This window comes from Melospiza melodia, chromosome 6 (assembly GCF_035770615.1).
Source record: "Melospiza melodia melodia isolate bMelMel2 chromosome 6, bMelMel2.pri, whole genome shotgun sequence".
Classification (NCBI taxonomy): Eukaryota; Metazoa; Chordata; class Aves; order Passeriformes; family Passerellidae; genus Melospiza; species Melospiza melodia.
In genome coordinates, this window is record NC_086199.1 from 63225956 (window position 1) to 63246666 (window position 20711).

The window sequence follows — 20711 nt, forward strand, 5'->3', positions numbered from 1 at the left end:
ATTTGAGACAACTGGGGAGAAGAACAGAAATGTGGCCCTGAGCCAAGTCCTGCCTCTGGGTGAACTGCAGCTGTGGAAGTGATTGTTGTTTCACTTCTAAGGGAAATGAAATACATGTGGTTATGGTTTAAAAATGTGCACTTTCTTCAGGCAGGACTTTTGAAAGGCATCAGCTGTCTCTAGAGTGTCTTGCAATAACCTTGGTGTATATATCAGTGTAAGATTAAAGACATCAGCCACTTTGCCCCGTTAGCAGCATCACTAAAACAGGAGAACAAGTCCTCTTTGAAATGCAGTTTATTCTACAAACATTTAGAGTAAAATCATAGCTAATTTCCATAACTGCATATAATACCAGAAAGAAAAAGCGCTAGTATGGTCATTTGAAGGTTACTCACAGCTGTTTTCTAAACTACTCACTTGCTAGGGAAGGACTAAATGGGGGATGAAATATTTCCTTTAGTTCATACTCATGTTATCCTCTTTGGGCATTTTGTTTCCACACATCCACATTCATCTATGTACATATATGTGAACTGGACTGTTTTATGGTTTGAGCAAACCAGTTCCACCTTCACTTTGTGACTTCTTTTTTCATGGCAGCAAGAGCATTTGTGTTCCATTTCACTGGCCTCCAAAGAATACCTATAGAAATGAGATTTTTCATATCAGTCTGCTGCCTGTGGTCTTCCCAAACTCATCTGTACTTACTGCTCCAAATGCTCATACTACTAAGGAGCAAAATTTCATGTCTATTCTTCTGCTTATTCATAACAGCCTTTCCTCAGGATCCTATTGGCCATGCAGGGCCAGATCCTTTGACATCAGTGGGGAAAATCCCAGTAACTTCAGTGGATTTTGGATTAGGCCCATTCTAGCAAGACAGAAAGGAGCAATTCATGCAGAGAACAAAAGGCAGGAAAGCCTCCTAGAGCTGTTCAAAAACCATACAAGGACATGCTTAAGAGCAGGTTCAGTAAATGTAGCTGACGTCCTTCCCAGGGGATCCATTTTCCTGACTAAGATAAGGCACTCTATCACACTGAAGCCATTGTTAATGACTGCTCTCCTGCACACCCAGTTTCCCAGCAAACAGCAGGAAGGGGACAAACAGCAGTAGCCCACTGGTGACAAGAGCCCAGGAAGACAAGCCACAGATGAGGACAGAGAGAGAAAGGCTTCCTACTTACACGGAGTAGGTACTGCACATCCCTTCACAAAAGGGCACTGGGACAGGAGCAGCTGACTTGCAGTTGCCATGGACGATGTACTGCTCCTTCACATTGCGTTTGCATTTGTGTGGGAGGTCAACACCTGCGCAGAAGAATGCTTCTGTTAAGCTTCTTCAGACTGGGGAACAAATGTTTTGAAAGGTATCTGCTAGTAAACCAAGGACAATTCATCCTAGTAAAATTTCTCACAGTTCAAACGCACAACCAAACCCACAAATGAGAGTGCAAAGAGGCATTAATTGAGCAAAATGATTCCCCACCAGTCAATGTACTTTTCCATTTGTGTACTAGCTTTAGCATGTAAAGGTACTGTTGAATCAAGACCTAAAGGAGGCATGAAGGGTTTAGGTTTTTCTAACATGGCTATAAATTACCTATGTGGCTCTATGACAGTCTGGGATTTCTGAGTGGATGCTACAGAAGAAAAAACCCAAAAGTTTATTTCTATGCAATTTGCAGATGCAAGAACGCAGAGAATATCTTCTACAAGTTTTCTTATCAGGAGTATAGTTCAAGCTAACAGTAATTCAGTTATTTAAAAACACAGAAAAGAAGATAAAAAATTTTAGTGTTCCCATTGGAAGAATAAGGCAGATTTTTAGTCTTGGCTGTGAGGTACAGAACAGTTCTGCTGCTGTAAAAGTGTCTTTCAGTCTGTGGAATCTGCAGGCTCTCAATCCATGCAGAAACAGGGCTACAAGCAGGGAAGGACCAAACAGTATTGGAACAGAGAAGCAGTGATTTAATGCACTCACATGTCTTACAACAGCCATCTGAAGACACCTCAACTGTCCCCTGTATTGAAAGTAACCAGAACAGTCAGTTCAGATGCATGTAGTCCTAAGCAGACAGTAGCAATGATGAGAACTCAGTTACAGTCCCTCATCTCTAATCCATACAAATTCCCCACCAGACCTACTTGTGTACCAATTATATATAAAGCTGCTTAAAGAACCCAAACCAGAACAAATCACCCAGCAAGGAAGGGAGAGAATTTTCTTAGAACTACATATCCTCTCACAAGCCAGGTAAGATGCCCTGTAATACATGCCTGATCTTATTTAGGTCCTATTGAAGCCAGCATAAAAACCCCAGCCAGAGACAGAGATTGCCAGCTGTCCCTAGAATTGAGCAGCCTGGCCTGGACAGAGCCCACGCCAGAGCAAACTCAAGTACATGGCTGTCCTAGTCCCTGCTTTGATCTGCTGTGAAGTCCCAAAATGCTACTAAAAGTAACTGGAAACCACCAATAGCTGAAAGCCTGGGTATGAATATTACCCCTTGCTCATTCATGTTCCATATCCCCACTTAATAAGACACCACATATCAGAAGACATTTTGTTCATCGGTCCCACAAGGATCCATGGTGAGTCACCACTTGTTCAACTGCATTTTATAACACTGATGTTTCTCAAGTGATGAAAATCCTTCCTTGCTATTGCTCCAATACCCTTCTTTTTCAAGTTCTAATGCTTATCCCACAACAATGTAAATGGTGTGGGCTTGTTTGCAAATATTTTTGGCTTATTTCCACGGGACATAGGGCTGGAAAAGCACATTTCTTTCAAACAAGGAAAGATCAAGAAATACTCAGCAACTATAACTCCCAGGCCAGGATCAAGGCTCACTACAGAAGTCTTTCTCTGGCTGTAAAATACTTACTGGCACACAGTTTGCTTCTTCAAATGGCAGGCAGACCTTTATTGTACTAGTCAAGGAAAACTGGCCTGCTGATTCAGTGCATGTGTAGTGAGTACAGTTGTCATATGGATCTTTATAACTCTTTCCAACCTGATAAAAACAGAAAAAAAAAAAATTAAAAAACAAAACCAAAAACAAACAAAGACAAACAAAACCCCCAAGCCAATGGAGTATAGCAAAAAAATTAGAAAACTGAAACAGTAATAAAGGCAATGAACTGGCAGAGACTGGGTTGCTCATATCACTCTGAAAGGACTGAGATGTCTGCAACTCATATCTACAAATTATGTACCAAGCTCACCCACTACCAGTCTATGCAAATTCACTTCTGTGGCCTCCCAGGGGGAAAGAATGAAAGAATGGCAGAATGAGCATAAAGTTATTAGCAGAAATGCCAGAAGGTAGGTGTGCTAATGTTTGTGGGCTGAGATATACACAAAAGAAAAATAACTCTTTCAATGGATTTCAGCAATTTTCTTTTTTAATATATGGAAGAAAATGAAAAGGAATGAAAGGGAAAAAAATGTCTTTGCAATAGAGACTAATGCATAACTGCAAAGCCTCCTCATGCATAGATAAAAACTATATATTGGAACAGAAAAATCTAGCTTGTAAGATAAATTATCAAGGAATAAAAGGATGAAATAGAAAATATGTAGAACACAAGAGCGGTCAGAGAAGCAACTGCATGTAAGACAAGCCACTGGTTGAAACAGCATCATTGACCATAAACAGGAGTAGCAGGCTGTAACAAAACCAAAAGAAGCTAGAATCATGAAGTCATAGTATCATTAAGGGTAGAAAAGACCAAGCCATATCATTGAGGGTAGGATCATCAAGCCCATCCCTAAAAGGCTCAGCTTCTGCCTACACAATGCTACATTCACAAGACACAATGTTTTAGCTGTGTGTGTTACCAAGTCACACAACATTACAGCAGCTGTGTCATTTGACTTCTGCCTCAGCAAATTCAGAACCAGTGGCAGCACAGCTATATCAGCTTGCTCACACTGTATCCCTGTATCTTCAGGGCAAGACAATGAAACTGCTTCAGATGGGAGCAGTGTGATGTGAAGCCAGCACAACATATCTCTGCAAGAGCAGTATCACACCATGTCACCATCCCTTCTAAATTCTTTCTTGCTATTTCATGTCAAGAGAAGTGGAGGTAACATGATTTCCATTCCTGACAGAGATTATAATTGTCAGCATGGTAGTGCCTATGAAATGCACACAGCAGGGAACAGCTATATAAACATCTACATTCACTTTGGAAACACAGATATTTTTACATCTCCTTGAGGTCCTCCCAGCCTTGAAACGCATGGCACTGATTGAAAAAATGCTGAAGTCTTTTTGATAGTTCAGTCTTGTGTGCAGAGCAAGGGAGTGCTTACCTCAATGGTCACATTGCCAAAAGGAAAATTTGCCACACATGCCACTTGCTGGCACTGGCTGCAGCACTGACCCTTCTCTTCCACATAGCGAAAACCCTGTGGGAATAAAGTTTCCATTTATCCATCTTAATCTGTGTCTTGTTGCTGAAGCATCTTTGGATCAAAGCTACACTGAAGATGGCAGAGGAAATGAGCCAGCCTTCTGGTTTCAATTTTGTTGTCTTTTGAAATCTGTTGGAACCACATTAAGCCTGACAATCAAAGCTGGTAATTTTCCTGCCTTACTGAATAATGACTTCTGGGTACTTCAGTTGCTGTGAAGACCCTGTCATTGACTATTCTTCTCTTCAGACTAACACACAAAAGAGGTGAAATAAATTAATTTAGCACATGATTACTTGCACAATCTGCCACCACTGCTTGGTCTGATATCATTATCTACAAGAACTACTGATGTCAGACATGTGAAGATTTTCTCCCCGTGTTTTAGGTATGCATTGCTTTTCTGCTGGCTGTGGGGGTGGCTGGCTTCAGTAAAAAGTGTAATGAAAGATTTTGTCCATTTTTAACACTGGTGGTGCATCTGTCCTTATCTGGGCATGAATGGAAAAGCAACCACCCTACTTATATTCAGTAACAGACTGAACAACTTGAGTGCTAATTCTCACAATAATGAGGAGCAGTTGAGTATTCCCCATCCACAAGTGAAAGTGTCTGGAAAGATATAAACCACTGTGCAGTTTCCTCACAATCTTCATTTACGAGCTGACTATGGACAACATGAACAGAATGACACAAACATCTTTCAGCAGTCAGACTTTAACAGGTTTGCAATCATTTCCCCTCACAGCCCTTTTCCAAGGGTGACCTCTTAAATTTGCTGGAGCAAAAATAATAGCACCCTAAAAAGGACTTTACAAAGCCATTAATAGAAGAGTCTATCCTGCTGTGTTGCACAGATAAAGCAGTTATACTGTCCCTATTTCAACCCATCAGGCATTGTGGTCAAGGAGGGGCTGACCTGCTGACAGGTGGTTTGGCACTGCACAGGAAGGCACTGGATGCGGTTGGTCTGTGTCACGGGATCCTGCTCATCTGTGCACACACAGTTCTCACAAGAGCTTTTAGGCACCATTGCCCCTGGCTGGAAATACAGGGGAGAGAGAAAACCATGACAAGAATTCAGAGGGTTCTGGAATAAACATCCCCCTGGCCTATTGAAAAAACTAATGCTTATGAGGTTTACTTTTGCAAGAATTTCCTGAAATGAATACACATCCAGATCTCTAAAACTTCACCATTGGTATCACAAAATGAAGACAAGGCTGACATTCCTAAGTGTATCAGTGATGTTAAATGAGTTTTCATAAATTTCAAGCATTTTTGGACAAGTTTGAGCAAGCAAGCAGTAATCTTACAACATTCAATGAGCTTTAAAATTTGTGTTTCATTACAATTCTGACCCATTGACTCTAAAGTGTAGGCAAGATCTCTTTTAGTAAGCAAGTTACTGGCTTCTAGCATTGCTATTGAATAACCTATCCCAGAATCACAGATTGCTTGGTAGGGAAACTTACTGGCAGGGAAGAATTACAAGCCATTCTAATCCTGCTTTTTGTATGAGTATTGAAAACAAGAACTTCAGATAATTCTGACTCAAGCAACATTAACTCCTAGGAAGAAGTGTCTGGAAGAAGGCCTACCTTAAATTCAACTCCTTCAGAAACACATACACCTTTTGGTACTGTAAGAAAAAAAAAATGAAAAAGGTTGTGCTAGGAATGATGCAGTTTCTGTACTCCTCTTTGAATTGTGAGTGATTTAGAGAAGTCAAAGAGTAGAGCTGAACTTAATAGCTCACACAAGAGGGGGGAAAAAAGCAACTAGTACATGGTGATATTTGGTATTCAGAAGCCCATATGTAGCATCTGCTTAGATGATATGCATTAAGTGGGGATAATTCCATACTCTGGTATTTTCCATAAGGTAAAATTTATTTGCCTTTGCCTTTTTCACCTACACTTGAAATCACTTGAACTTTTCTTTAGTGTTAACCACTATGCTGGTAACAAAGCTAACGGACTTATGTGTGTGAATCTGGAAATATAATTTGGCAGCAGAGCTTCTGGATGGGTTCAGTTTAACCATCATTCACTACATGGTCAATAGCTTACACTCCCTGAATAATGAATACAGAGAACCCTAACCAGTTATTCCAAATCAAAAATAACCCAAAAAACAACAACAAAAAAAAGGGGGAGAAATAAAGGGAAAAAATAGCTCAATTGTAAAGGCTGAAAAGAAAGAGCCTTCTGCCATGATGTTACCTCATTTAGAAAAATCAAATACTTCAAAGAACAAATAAAACATCTTAAGGAAACAAGGTACTTACTACAGGAGAAGACAGGGCAACAACCATCCTCAGATATAGCAAGCACTGGTTGGAAACCTAAGTCACATCCTGTTTTGTTGATAATGCAGGTTTTTATATCACATTCTGCAATACACAGCAGAGACAAAGTAAGCCAAAACCTCCCATCCAGCAGTGTTACTTATGGAGAGAGCTTGGAAAAAACCATCCTATTACCATTGCCAGGATTCTCTGTCCTACATCTTGATATAGATACTGGGAATGGCCAGGTTTAGGAGCAGGCCACTCCTGTGCTGGGATGGGCATTTGGGACTGGGAGGGTGCAAATGCAAAGCTGAGGGCAAATATATGTCAGGAAGCTTTAGGGAAGCCTGGAAGATGAACACATCCTCTCTTACTGGTGATGAGAGGGAAGGATCACCCTCTCATCTCAGAAGGACAAGAGCCAAAGGATCCTGTGGAACACCTGCTGGTCCCAATGATCCACAGGAGATTTTCCAGTGTAAATATCTGTCAGGTCATGACACTAATTTTAGAGAACAAGGTGGACCAGAGGACTGTTTTTTTCTGCTAGCAAGAGCTCCTGGCACATAGATGGAAAAAATGACCACTCCAGTGTGCTGTGGGGCACCACATCTCACTTAAGGATTACTGATAAAGGCAAATATTGTCATATTACAGCAAGTGAAGGATCTGCTCACCACAGACTGTCTCTGTGCAGCAGGGGTCTTCCAGACGTGGTTTTATTTTGCGTACAAAGCCTTCTTTTGTGCAGTTGAGAGGTGGAGATTTAGCACAAGGGCGGGGGAAGCAAGAGATGTTCAAGGTTGCTTCATCACAAGTACAGTATTGGCAGTCATGTTCCCAAGCCTCTCTAGGCTATAAAAACAAGAGGGATAGCAGTTCAGAGAGAAAAACCTGGAAGCATTAAATCAATGAATGCCTCCTGCAAGCCAGTGTAGGACTGAGCTGACCGAATTTATTGTGTAGGAAAATTGCAATTCAAATCCCAGAGGGAGAAGAAGAGAGTAAGAAAAAATGGTATTATTTGCCACCTTCCTTTTCAGGTTTATGTGTTTCCAGGAGGAAAGCTTGATAGTTCTACCAGGAAACTGATTCCCACAAACTGCTGTTTCTGTACCTCAAGTACAGAAACAAGTTCTGGAGTTAATAAAATCTGATTTTCTCCCCAATGTCATTGCAGTTCACTGGTTTTTAGGCTTAGAAATAAAAGAAACAACTTATGCAGTCATTTTTGCAGAAGGTCACAGAACACAAACTATAAAGACAGTATTTTCCTTTTCTCTTACCTGTTTCACTGACCCATCTTGCGCTGTGCAACCTATAAAATGAATTAGATGTTACTTTAAAGGTAACTCCATCAGGGAAAAGAAGAGAAGCAGAAAAACAGGAACAGAAGGAAGGTATTGAAATCTGAGAAACAGCCACCAAGAGAAAGAGAAATTCAGAGTGCAAAGTCACAGGTTGTAAACACAAAAACATCTTAAACATGCTATTCTTTGTTCTTTTGAAAGTTGCATCTTTTGCATATAAGAGCAGGCAGAAGCTCTCAATCTGGAATGCTCCCAGCTTCCCCAGAAAGGGTCAGTAACAAGATCTCCCCTGTTTCCTCTGTACCCAAAACAACCTCCTTAATATGCATGCACTTCTAGTCAGGCTCTGACCCCCATTTCCCATAGCACCATTTATACCATTTCTTACCACAGACTGACACACAAATGCCATCATAATCATTCAGCAGAATTTTTCCATCAGGACAGTAGCATCCTTCAACAAACACTGGTGTGCTATTCTGGGAAGGAAGGGTGTTCGTAACAACTCCTCTGCACAAACAGAATATAAATGAGAATGAATGAGAGGCAAAAATTGCCCAGGGCAATCAAGGCATCTAAATCCCAAGGGAATGCGAACTTCAAATTTCCCTGGCAATCTTCACATTATGGACTTGAAAACCGCCTTATGGAAATGACCCACCTGCTGAAGCAAGTGTTTCTTTTTGCTTCCCCGCACGGCTTGTACACCTGATCCCCAGAACAGCTGGCCTCTGTGGAACATTGCAACACACAAGTTAAGAAGCCCAGACCCAGGTGCACCCTCCGATGCAGGGACACGAAGGGCCAAAGCCCAGACACCGCGGCCACCTCCCGGGTCGGCACGGCGCGGCAAGGGGGCCCTGCAGCCAAAGGGGCCCATGGGGCCAGCAAGGGGCAAGCGCCAGGACCAGCAGGGCTCGCCCTGATTCACGGGGCGGCCCGAGCAGAGGGAAGCGGTGCGTTGCCATCTAGTGCCCAAGCTGCGGGGAACACACACAGCTCCTCGGCTGAGCTACGCAGGAGACACCGTGGGGCTGGTTCCCCCTTGGTTTGCACCGGGTCTGGGCTGGAACAACCTCGTTCGTTTGTCCCTGCCGTTTCTGAGGTCCGGAGCAGCAGGGGAGGGAGGGCAGAGCAGACTCGCTTCTCCCCAGGGGGTGTTTTCCGCGCTAAGCCGCGGCCCGTTCCCAGGCTCACCGCAGCGCCCGCCCGCCAGGCCCCGCCAGGGCGCGCAGACGCCGTGGAGGCCGCAGAGCGCCGCGTAGGTCTGCAGGCTCTGGCACTCGCTGCTGGGCTGCTCCTCCGAACACCCGCTGGCCACGCACGCCTCGTAGTACGGCTGGGGGGGCACCACGCCGTGGCACTCCGTCAGGGTCCTGCACAAAGCAGAGAGAAACCTTGGGCTGCTTCCAAGGAAGAATTCAATTCAGAGCCAAACCATCCCCCGTGCTCCGGGCAAAACCTCAAGGAACAACTACAAATTGTTCTCATAGGCAACACACCCCCACAGCTTAATAAAGAATGAGCTTTGCCTGCCATTCTTTACAGTGCTTTGAAAGGAAACAATATTATGTTGGACTGCTACCTGCAAAGGCTCCTGCACAGCTCATAGCTGCAAGTCTAAATGCTGACGTTTTTATGCCAGCAGGTTTGAAAATCCTGCTTTAAACCACAAAATTGTTTTAAAAACAGACACATATATTTGCTTACTATATTCTGACTGTGTTTCATATAATTCAGAGCTTTAAGATACTAAATTTTAGCTAATTCCCACTTGCCCTCTCCAGAACTGACAGGCAGAGGGAGTGCCAAGCAGCAGATACAATTAAGAGAGGACTGATTTTGCTGATGCAGCTTAAAAATATCTGCCAAGCTCAAGAACACACACATCAGTTCACTGCTTTTTGTATTTTGTAAACACAAAAACATCTTAAACATGCTCTTCTTTGTTCTTTTGAAAATTGCATCTTTTTGCATATAAGAGCTGGCAGAAGCTCTCAATCTGGAATGCACGAGGTATGCAAAACTTTGTATTTTCTTCATATCCTAGAATCAGTTCACCCAAGCCATTTAGTGAAGAATGAAAATACCCTGTGGATTTTTCTTTCTGATACTTTTGGGAGTTGCCTTACCAGATGATTTTACACAGATTAGAAGGCACACAATGCTGATGATAGCCAATCTTCGATGGCTGTGAGACACCAGGGTTACAGTATCTGTTGGTAGGATATGGGACTTTCCAATCTAGTGCCATCTTTTTGAAGGACTCGACGACCTCACCATTCCTCTTCATAGCATCATCAGACTTCTGGTTGGTGCACGTACCTGGTAGCAATATAAAAATGACAGTTCAAGGACAGTTGATGCTGATGAAGCTGGTTTTAGAGAAAATCTGGGGGGAAGTTCTCTTCCTTGTGTGAAGGGAGCAACATGTGGGGTTCTGGATAAATTCTCACAAACTGTTTCTAGGAAGTGAAGGCTCAAAGAAACAGTTTGCCAACTACTCATGAAAACCAGAATTGATGTGTTGGCTGATACAGTTCTTCTGGTGGCCAGAATAACTGAGATGGCACAGGACTCTCCACATTTCCTACATTCCTATATGAAGTAGATATGATGAAAAGGAAGGGCCTAGAAAAATTCTATCTCCATCCCCCAACAGACTGTGGACAGAATGAAAGATATGACTTAAAACTACATTTCCTGACAGTGTCTTTCCATTAAATAAATTTATTAACATTTGTGAGAAATAGTGAAGTTGCAAGCATTTAGAGATTTTACAAGAGAATGAGAGATAGAGGAAAATTCAGAGCAATAATTTTTGTCAGCTGATGAGGACACTCACCACAGAGTCCCATAGTATTGTTATAAAACTTGCTGAAAGGGAGTTTTATGTAAAATGCAAGTCGACTATAGGAGATGTATACTTCTAATTCAGGTATTTCAATTATGGCATAAAGGCCAGAACTGGTTATCCTGATACCATTCTTAAAAATGTCTGGAACAACTTTCTTGTCATCAAACAAAATCTAAAAGAAAAGAAATAAAAGTTTTTTATGGGTGCTCCTTCATTGAGTAAGGAACATGATTAGTGCAGCTGGAAAGCAGAGTGGCACAAATTCAGACCTTAGGTGCACCAAATGGTGTCTGTCAGTCATTTAAGCAGTTGTCTAATATTCCTTGTAAATATGTTGCAATTTATACTTGAATACTCCTATCAGGACAAAACCCACATTTTTCAGCTATGTGATAATTTCTCAGATTTTTAGAATATGCAGATTCTATTGATACAAAGCAAAAAAGAGAGAGAAGAAGTGAAGCAATTGCATTTGTTACCCATTCCATGTTTTACAAGCTTAATCCTTTGTCATCACAAGATGTTTGGCAGTACAGTAATATAACTACAGCAAAATAATTTTGAGAATTCATTTAAACACAATACTTTACCAAGTTTGTTTCTTTTCCATGTTTCTTAGCTTGTGTCAGAATAACAACAGAGTTGGAGTAAAAAATGATGAGGGACATTGAGCAAATTGCTCCACCAGTGGCAGCGCAGTAGTAGTTGTCTATGTGAATCCAGAAGTTGTGAGAGTCAGGGTGAATTGACTTCACAAGGACATAGGTGCAGTTTTCTTTAAAATGGTAATATGCTCCATCAAAAGTCACATAATGCTCATTTCCCCATCCACTGCAAATACCTAGAAGACAGAATGACAGGCTTCAAGTTCGACGTCTGAGCTACCTGTAAGTACAAGCTGGTTTTAACCTTTTTACTTGCTTCCAGTCAGAGACAAAAATCCAGTTTGATAAAGAAAAATTACTCTAGCAAGGACATCTGCTTTCAACAGCCAAGATTTCAGATGGGATTTCTGTTCCATTGTATCCTACTGAATTGATATGAACATAATATAGATGTTGACCAGATAGACTTTTCCTTTTTGAGGCCCAGCTGAACATAACATAAATTTGAGGAATTTTCCTGCCACTTACACTGACACTCAGAGACTTCACAGCAACCAGTTTCATCAGAGTGTTTTGTGATTGGGAAACCATTGACACAGAGTTTCAGTTGCTGAGGTGGACAAGTCATGACAGACAATTTGATATTGCTTCCTTCTCCGAGGCAAGTGGCTGTATGGCAGTTTCCAAAATTCCATGTTTCATTAAACTATTGATTAATTGAAAAAAAAAAAAAAAGGAGAGGCAAATAACAAAGCAATTTCACAAAATCTTTAAAATCACACACAGCAACTACATTCCATTCATTTGTCTAGCATGGCAAAATTTGGTGTTTACTCTGGCTCTGGAAACCAGGAAATATGAACCAAATAGGAATAAAGAGAGCCTCGATATCTACTCTTTTTGGTATATATGTTAGGGTCCTGATAACTTCTGGTGGTAGGACACTGCCAGATGTGGCTTCCTAGTCTTTGTTCAGCTCACATACAATCATGTATGTGCTTCAGGTGAACAGAAGAATATTCAGCTTATTCTTTCAGTGAGGGGTTTCTGGCATACTTCTAAATCATCTCGTTCAGCCACACCTACAGTCCAGCTGTAGTGCTGGATACCAGCATCAGAGGAGAACACCAAGCCTTGGCTGCAGGCAATGCATGAATGGTGGAATGATGAAAGATTAAACACATCTTGAGTCTCTCACCTTTCTGGGAGGATTGAGTGCAAGACAGTCACTCACAGAAGTCCTTGTGGGAGCAGGAACTTGATTTGCTACACCAGGAGCAGGTGTTGGTGGACAGGTTTCAGCACGTGGATCACAGACCTTGAGGGTCTCAGAATGACCAGTTTTACACTCTGCCCAAATTAATTCAATCTGACATGATTTATTGCAGATGGAGTAAGCACAACGACCTGATACATTCACTGGCAGAGAAACATTTTCTCCTGCAAGGGCAAAACCCGAGTGTTAGCCTGAGGCTGCATTCTCAGCCCTGCATTTAACCATCTGTACCCAATAGCCATGCTCAGGGGACCGTCTGCAGCTCCTGGGATTCGGTGGCTGAACTGGACAGCAATTCATCCAAAGGGCAAAGACTGAGGGAGGGCCACAAGGCCTAATCTGAAATCCTGCTCTTAGGTACATTGGAAGGATTTGAAAATGTGTACAAGAAGAGCCAATACTGATTAAATCACCAAGTGCATCTGCTCTTCACAAACACCAGGAGCTAAGTGAAGCAGGAGCTACTAACAGATGAAGAAGAGTCTTTCCTCCTCTGCTTTTGGAATATTGTTGTCAGTTACAAGCTCATGTTCAGCAGTTTGGGATTCAGGGCTCTGCTGACATCAGCAACTGCTATAAGTTTCTTCTTTACACCAGGGGTGTTCAAACCAGAACAGAGTTATTGGAAATGGGAGAGTTGTAGTTCTGAAGGTGTTAGCTACAGTTCAAAGATGTAACAACTTCTGGTAATATCTAACTGTGACAGGCAGAATGAGCACTTGCCGAAGCACTTTTATCTAACAATACATCTTTCCATGTCAATGGTGCAGAAAATAAATTGCATGGTTTCTCACCCATTTGTATCAATTGTCCATTGTCATTGCAGAAGCAGGGAGTGGCTACCTCTGATGAGGGAGGTGCAGATGTCATATATTTCTTATGTGGTTCTGCAGGAAATCAAATGAATTAGTATTTAAATCCTCTACTACTCTACTTTTAAGCCCTCCAACATGTCTTACATTCTCTACAACTTCCAAAAATTTTTTTTAAAAATCTTTTTTTTTATTTTCACTACATTCTGTACACGTCCACACAGAAACCATCTTCTGTAATTATAAACACTCCCTCTATTACACCATAGGGTGCTGTAATACTACACACACACCCTCCCACATCGAGTTATTTTTTTTCCTATACAGAATACAATAAACACCCCTTCTTGTGTCATTTTTTCATTTCATTTTAATGTTTCTAGCCCTGCAGTACTTCACCTGACTTTGGAGAGGTGATTTCCAGTGGCACTCCATTTGGACTTTTAGTGCTTTCTTTCAAAGAACCTGTTGGTTTAAATAGAAACAGACCATGTAGACATTTTACTATGCCACCTACATTCTGCTTTCAATAATCCTGCCTTTACTAGGTACTACTCCACTGTATTTATTCAATTTTTTAACATTTTCAGTAAATACCAAACACATGGGTTCACTATCAAGTATTTAGCTCTTCCACTCACATGGGAAAAGAAGCTAACATTGCATTTTCTTTGTTGTCCTTGTATAATTTGCGCTGCCAGGATAATATATATATATATATCAGGATAATATATATATATTTATCAGGATTATATATATATATATATATATATATATTTACACTTTAGCCACTTATTTTTATTTCTAAAAATCATGTGGCAAATTCCCCACTTTTCTTTATATCTTTTAGAAAAAGAGATAAAGAAGTTTTCTGATTTTTTACATTCCATTCATGCTGGAAAATGTCTTTGGAACAGGAGTTAACTGCCAGGAAGCTTTAGTTTCATAAGAAAAGTGACCTGTATAAGACTCACTTTTTCCAACAGTACAATAAAAACCAGAACGTGTTATGGGTGATAAGAAGGAGAAAAAGATTTAGAAGTATGGAATATTGAGACTAATGACACCAGAGTGTCAACTGTGATATGCTCAAGCTTATTGGAAACGTTGTATGAAAAATTGCTGAATCTTTCTATTCTCTCTTAACCTCACTGACAGTAAGGTTAGCAAGAATCTATAAGATTGCACTTTTGGTCGTCACCACAAGACCCACAAGCTCTGATCCCTCCGTTTTGAAACTTCAAAAGTCTTAAATACTGTTGTTATCCTAGACATGCTGTAGGAATCTTTTTCCAGGATGGATAAATCTTATTACCATTGTGGACTTCCACAGAATCACCACCAAGTCCCTTATCAATCGGGTACCTTGTGCTGGTGTAGTCGGAGTTCTGCAGTGGGTGAGGGTTTTAATGATCTGTCCATTAGGGCCACAGACAGCTTCACCACACCTGGTCCCGGACACGTGGCTGTACACAGTTTCATTTAAGGTGTAGGTCTTCCCATTGTAGCAGCACAGGCAAACTGAGGCGCCAAAAGAGAAAATGCCATGGCAACAGAGGACACTTGCAATATAAATACAAGTGAAAAGCAAACCAAACTCTGCATTTACCCTTCTGAAGGTCACAACATCAAACATGAATTACGTGGCTAAGAAACTTTCTTAGTTGCTATTTGAGAAGCTGCACTGTGAGTGTATCTCATTTATTTAAAGTGTGTTGGATTTTTCTGGTTCCTGGTGTTTCTTGGAGTCAGCTTGCATGGAGGAATTGCTGGTTGGTAAAAGCATGAGAACTGATACTGGCCTAACTCAGCATTGGAGCACAGGAGAACTCTCTCTGGGCAGGGAATGTGACTGGGATTATTGCCTTTCTGGGTGACAGAACTCTGGCTCAGGAGGTGTTGCACAGCCATTTCCATCCACAAATGAGGAGCATGCAGTGGTACACAATTTCATTTAAATATATGAGAAGTTCTCCAGATTTTGGAGACTGTACATGTAAGAACCAAAGTATCTATTACTGTAACAAAATCAGCTAAACTGCAAATGTCTTATCTATTGGGTCACCCTGTGTTTTGGGATGTGCTTTCTCCCAGATATGGGAATGAACTGATACTGTACCTTAACCAAATGTGTCCTTTAGGCACACAAACACGTATCTAATAAGCTTAGTTTATTTTATTAAATGAATGGTCAGCACTTCTACAAGATTTGCCCTGTTCTAAAAGTACTTATTAAAAAAGGTACCATGAATGGTCTGCTATAGACTACTCTCTATTTGTCTTCACTGACTACCAAGGAAGTGGAAAAGTGGAAAAGCAGTATTAACCTGTGTAAGATGAATCCTACATATTACACCTGTCCCCTTCCTCCTCGTGATTATCCTTTACACAGTTCTTGAGGTCAAAGGCTGCCTTTTTTCTATCAAAGTATATCTGTGCAGCTTTGCACCCTAATACTAAACTACCTGTCTGGCCTCCTATTGCCAATGTGTTTGGTAACATGTAATATGTGATGTTGGGTTGTTGCATTCCTGCCATCACTCAATGCATGGTGAGGGTGAAAAGTTACCTTTGGAGTCTTCAGCGCATAGTTTCTCTTCAGGATCACTGAAGAGAAAGAGTGAAAAAGAATTGTTTTGTTGAAATGAATTCATATATGGAATAACAATGTCTGCAACTGTACTACTTTTACAAAAAACCTACTCCTGGATTTAATGGTAATTGCCACTGCCTATAAACATTAACAGAACATCTCCTAGTTTGTCCTTTTCAGTCCTATTCTACCTTTCTCACCATCAACTGACTTACCATGAAGTGCAGTTGAGGAGGGAGACACACTCTCTGCTCTCCTCATCAAAATATGGCTTGTCAGGACTACACTCTGGGTAACAGCCTGGAAAATTAAACAAAGTATTCTTAGTCTGAGTTACACAGGCACAGGAAATTACATAAATACCTCTACCAAATATAGATTTGATCCACAAATGAAAGTGATTCCAGTATGAATGTTCTTTTTACCACCAATTATTTTTCCAAGTCCTCTTTTTACCTCTCTCCCCCAGGTTTTAATTTACTGCATTTGTCAACAGGTAATTATTCTATAGAAATTTATATTGAATGGTATTTTATCTCTTCATATATTTAAAGGCAGCAGGGAAATGATGCTATGAATGGCACCATCACACAGTGAATTAGCAAGGCATGGTCAATGAGCTTCTGGGACAGATGGGATAACCTTTCAGTCACCTTGATGCTTCAGACATTTAAAACCAGACTAGTAGCTGTGACTCCCATAAACTGCATTAAAGTCAAGGAAGAATTACCTTCTAAACTGTACAGCAAGTTCCCACATTTCCCTTGTGGGTTTCTGCAGGTCCTTAGACAAGGGGCTCCACAGGGTTTATAGAACCACTCATGTTTGTCAGGTGGGTTGTAATAATCACAGAACACAGCTGGAACAGAAGAATAAAAAACATTTAGGTCTCAGATACTGGGCAGGGACTATTTTTTAAATCTTGTTTAAAATATTTTAATAAGGTAAATATGATAAAAAGAGCTTGCTCAGTCACACATGCATAGCAGTGTAGGTGTTCTGCTCTTCTGTATCCCGTGTGCCTGAGCACCAGGGGCGCTGCTTTCTGTGTGCCCTTCCCTGCAGTACTCACGGCAAATGGCAGGGGTTCTCCAGTTGATGCAGACACCAGCTCTGCTGCAGCTCCTCGAGTAAGCAGCGACTGAGGTACAAAAGCACTCACAGTCTCCCACACTGTCACAGCCACAGAAGTCAGACACACAAGATTCATAATATGGAATTGGGTTCACCTGTCAAAACACCAACAGAGCTGTCACCACAGCTGTGTCTGCTGCACTGTGTTTTAATGAGGGAAAGGGTTCTGAATTTCTGTCATGTACATGGTTTGTGACAGACTGGGATTGTCATGAAGGAGCCATGATATTTCACAACAGGTAGTTTTCTATTTGCACCTGCCTGGTAGAATTGTACTCTAAATCTTACTATTCTCATATGTGCAATGCTGCTACTTACACTTAAAATGCCTTCCAGTGTGATTTCTGCAGGACTGAACTACCTTGTTTTGGCTTAGCACAACTACACAGTGTGTACTCTTAAGCTGAGAGACAGTGATTGAGTATGAAAGAAAATCCTATTTCCACTAAACTTCTTGTCTCTTGTTTTTTAACCGTTGCCAACATAAACGAACAAAGGAAATTAAGCCAAGTTTGTTTTTAAATTTTTTTATTAAAGTGCACTGAAGCTTTTTATAGACATTCTAATTAAGAAGAGTAGCCTTATTTCTGTTTAATTAAATTTGTGACTCAAATAAACCAAATAATTAGTCTATTTAGATAACTTGAACGAACTTCCCAAGGATCACCACACAAACAGTCCTAGACTAACTTATCTCTACATTTTACAGATACCTAACTTTCTACTTCTGGTGGCCAACTATTATCCTCTTATCTTCAGTTGTTCAAAACAGGCACTGCTGCTTCCTCAAATACTGTGCAACAGGTTTAAATTGGCACAGCTGTGAAGTGAGGTTTTGAGAGAAGTAGCCGAGTACTACTTTAGTAGTAGCTTCACTACGAAAAAAATGCTGCAAATGTGCTGTAAAATAGCGACAAATATCTAGTGTGAAACCATTGAGGATGAGAGAACAGGATTACCTTGCTGTGACAGGCTTCAAAGATGTTACTCTTAATGATGCTGCAGTGCTTCTGTCCCAGGGCAGACTTGAAAGGCTGATCTGCACACAGGTCTGTCATGTTTATATTTGAGCAGGTGCTTGTTATTTTCCAGCTGTTTCCAAACTCCTGGATGCTCATCTCCATGGACTGCCCTCTGGTTGTGAAATCATTCCTTGAGCGGCCATCAAAGTCCCCACAAAGACCACAGACTTTTCCCTATGTAATGTGTGTAGGCACAGTTAATGCTTTTTGTTATTTTGAGTGCAGCCCACTCTTTAACAGAAATAATTTATAGAGTCTGTAAAGGCAAAATAGGTGCAAGTTTCTAAACAGAAAGCAAAAAATGGCTCAGAAAAAGTTGAACTTCAAGTGACATAACACTTCCAATGTGTTATCAATACTTCTTGCCCCAAATATTCTGGAGTGTCTTATACTGACTGAACAGTGCAATAAAACACGAGATGTGTCCCGCTTGCTGTTTCTTCTTGTCCACTAAACCAAACTTTTTCCAAGCCTTTTTTCCAGACTCTGGAAAAACTGGGGCTCCAGTTCTGGATGCATAACTCTGACTTTGAAATCATAACTCCCAGTCTACCCCCTACTTACCTGGAAAGAGGGTGCCACGTGAACAACAACAGTAGTCTTTTGGTCCCACATGAAGTTCATCCCTTGATTTGTTTCAATTACAATATAACCTCCTCTGAGGTCCACTTTGTAATTTTTCTCAGCTCCTGGATCAGTGGCTATCTCCTGAATTCTTCCTTCCAAAAGCCTTATTTCACTGTTCTACAAAGGAACAGATGCATTGCATGGAAGGAAAACAAATAGAAAACTTAATGCAACAGCACTGGCACTCTGTCTCTCCTTCTTTGTCTTATTTTTCTGTCATCTTCACACTCTGTCTTGGTAGGTAGGTGAGCCACAGCCCCAGATGCACAGAGTCTACTGTCACAAATGGAAACACACACACACACACACACACAAATGCACATTTGTAGTGTTGTTGACTCCTTGCATCTTTCCTCTCGTGCACAGAAGTGTTCAGTCCCTGTTAAAATCAAATACCTAAGCCTTTCCCAAATTCCCTGCCTTAGCTTGCTGGCTGTTTGACTTCCATAGGTACTTCTAGCAGCAACTGAGGTGGAATATAAGAGAATGATTCAGTAATTACTACAAAATCAAGACCACAGCTCCTTGGTTATAACTAGTTCTAGACAAACCTCAAAAATCAGTGTGATCTTTAGGGAGCAGATGGAGCGTGACTTCCCACAGGCGTTGTTCTGAATCACAATCCGGAAGGTGCCAGCATCCATGTTATTAGGGCAAAAATCCTTAGAAAAACAGATAACATTCTATTAGATCTTGTCAGGCAACTAGACCAGTTATAAGCATTTTTAGGAGCTCTAAATGAATGACACTCTGATCTGACTTGTTTATTCACTAAAACTATAGAATTTTGGCAGTATCTGGTGGAAAATGACCTGGTGGCAGATGCATTTTTGACCAGGATTTTAAAAAAGAAAAACTAAGGGTGGGAAATGAACTTGTCATAGCAACAGTTCAAAAAGGTAAAAATATATTTTCTTAAAATTAGGAAAACCAACTGTAATTTGGGGATGACAAAATGTCTCACTGAGTGCTGTCTCATTACATTCAATTATTATATATGAGGCTCACACGTTATCCTCTGCGTGCTTCCATCACAACAAAAATAATGTCAGTCTTGCATGACTGATGGAAACACTTTTCAACACCACGTTTTCCTTTCCCTTGAAAATGGTGGAATGCCTTCAGGAAAGAGCAGTCCAACCAAGGAGTTAATCATTTGGGATCACACAGTGCCCTCTTGTGACACTTCTGAGAGTCAATTTGCTTTGTTTAATTTGGAAAATCTCTCTTATCAGCTCTAGGTGCAAGAGGAGGGGAGTAGGCTCTGCTCATTGGTTTGGCTATTTTGTATGGGAGTGCCTTTTAATTACCCAGACTGAAGCCTACCCTGTGGGATGTAAAAAGCATATGGATGGGAAATTGAAAATAAATTGATACCTGAGCTAGGATATAGTCACAGTCTCCCAGGAAATCAAACTTTTCCCCATCAAAGCTCATGTAATGCCCATTTCCATACACAGTGCAGGTTCCCTTGCAGGGATTGTCCGTGCAGTTCCATTGCCTTTTGTTGCAGGTGCTGGGAAGCAAAATGCAAAGAATAACAATGTTTGCATGAAACATGGGCTTTCTTTAACCTCAAACAGGGGCAGAATAATTAAAAGGTTTGTTGTTTACAGTGCCCTCTCAACTGTTCTAAGATCATGCTATGAGATGCCATATCAATCAAAAAGTTCATGTTTGCTACCCATCAACATTCATTCTATTATTTCCTTCAAATATATTTTAAATAATTGAGTCCTGGCAGCAGATG

At 41.0% G+C, this 20711-nt stretch overlaps 1 protein-coding gene across 4 annotated transcripts in view; it reads right to left on the reverse strand.

The window, feature by feature from the left end:
• Positions 1-284: 284 nt before the first annotated feature.
• LOC134419463 (mucin-5B) overlaps positions 285-20711 on the reverse strand; it is a 44386-nt gene continuing 23959 nt past the window's right edge. For all 4 annotated transcript variants that reach the window (XM_063158691.1, XM_063158693.1, XM_063158690.1 and 1 more), the window contains 29 exons: positions 20339-20477; positions 19513-19623; positions 18899-19078; positions 18272-18508; positions 17251-17407; positions 16909-17037; positions 16394-16478; positions 16155-16192; positions 14951-15106; positions 13985-14050; positions 13568-13660; positions 12696-12937; positions 12026-12203; positions 11483-11733; positions 10881-11064; positions 10168-10360; positions 9233-9411; positions 8697-8766; positions 8424-8545; positions 8012-8043; positions 7403-7580; positions 6723-6827; positions 6034-6074; positions 5352-5474; positions 4331-4426; positions 2895-3023; positions 1988-2027; positions 1191-1314; positions 285-645 (listed from right to left, as the gene is read on the reverse strand). In XM_063158691.1, coding sequence (XP_063014761.1) covers positions 471-645; positions 1191-1314; positions 1988-2027; positions 2895-3023; positions 4331-4426; positions 5352-5474; positions 6034-6074; positions 6723-6827; positions 7403-7580; positions 8012-8043; positions 8424-8545; positions 8697-8766; positions 9233-9411; positions 10168-10360; positions 10881-11064; positions 11483-11733; positions 12026-12203; positions 12696-12937; positions 13568-13660; positions 13985-14050; positions 14951-15106; positions 16155-16192; positions 16394-16478; positions 16909-17037; positions 17251-17407; positions 18272-18508; positions 18899-19078; positions 19513-19623; positions 20339-20477 — 3853 coding nt within the window. In that variant the 3' untranslated portion in view covers positions 285-470. The remainder of the gene's footprint in view (positions 646-1190; positions 1315-1987; positions 2028-2894; positions 3024-4330; positions 4427-5351; positions 5475-6033; positions 6075-6722; positions 6828-7402; positions 7581-8011; positions 8044-8423; positions 8546-8696; positions 8767-9232; positions 9412-10167; positions 10361-10880; positions 11065-11482; positions 11734-12025; positions 12204-12695; positions 12938-13567; positions 13661-13984; positions 14051-14950; positions 15107-16154; positions 16193-16393; positions 16479-16908; positions 17038-17250; positions 17408-18271; positions 18509-18898; positions 19079-19512; positions 19624-20338; positions 20478-20711) is intronic.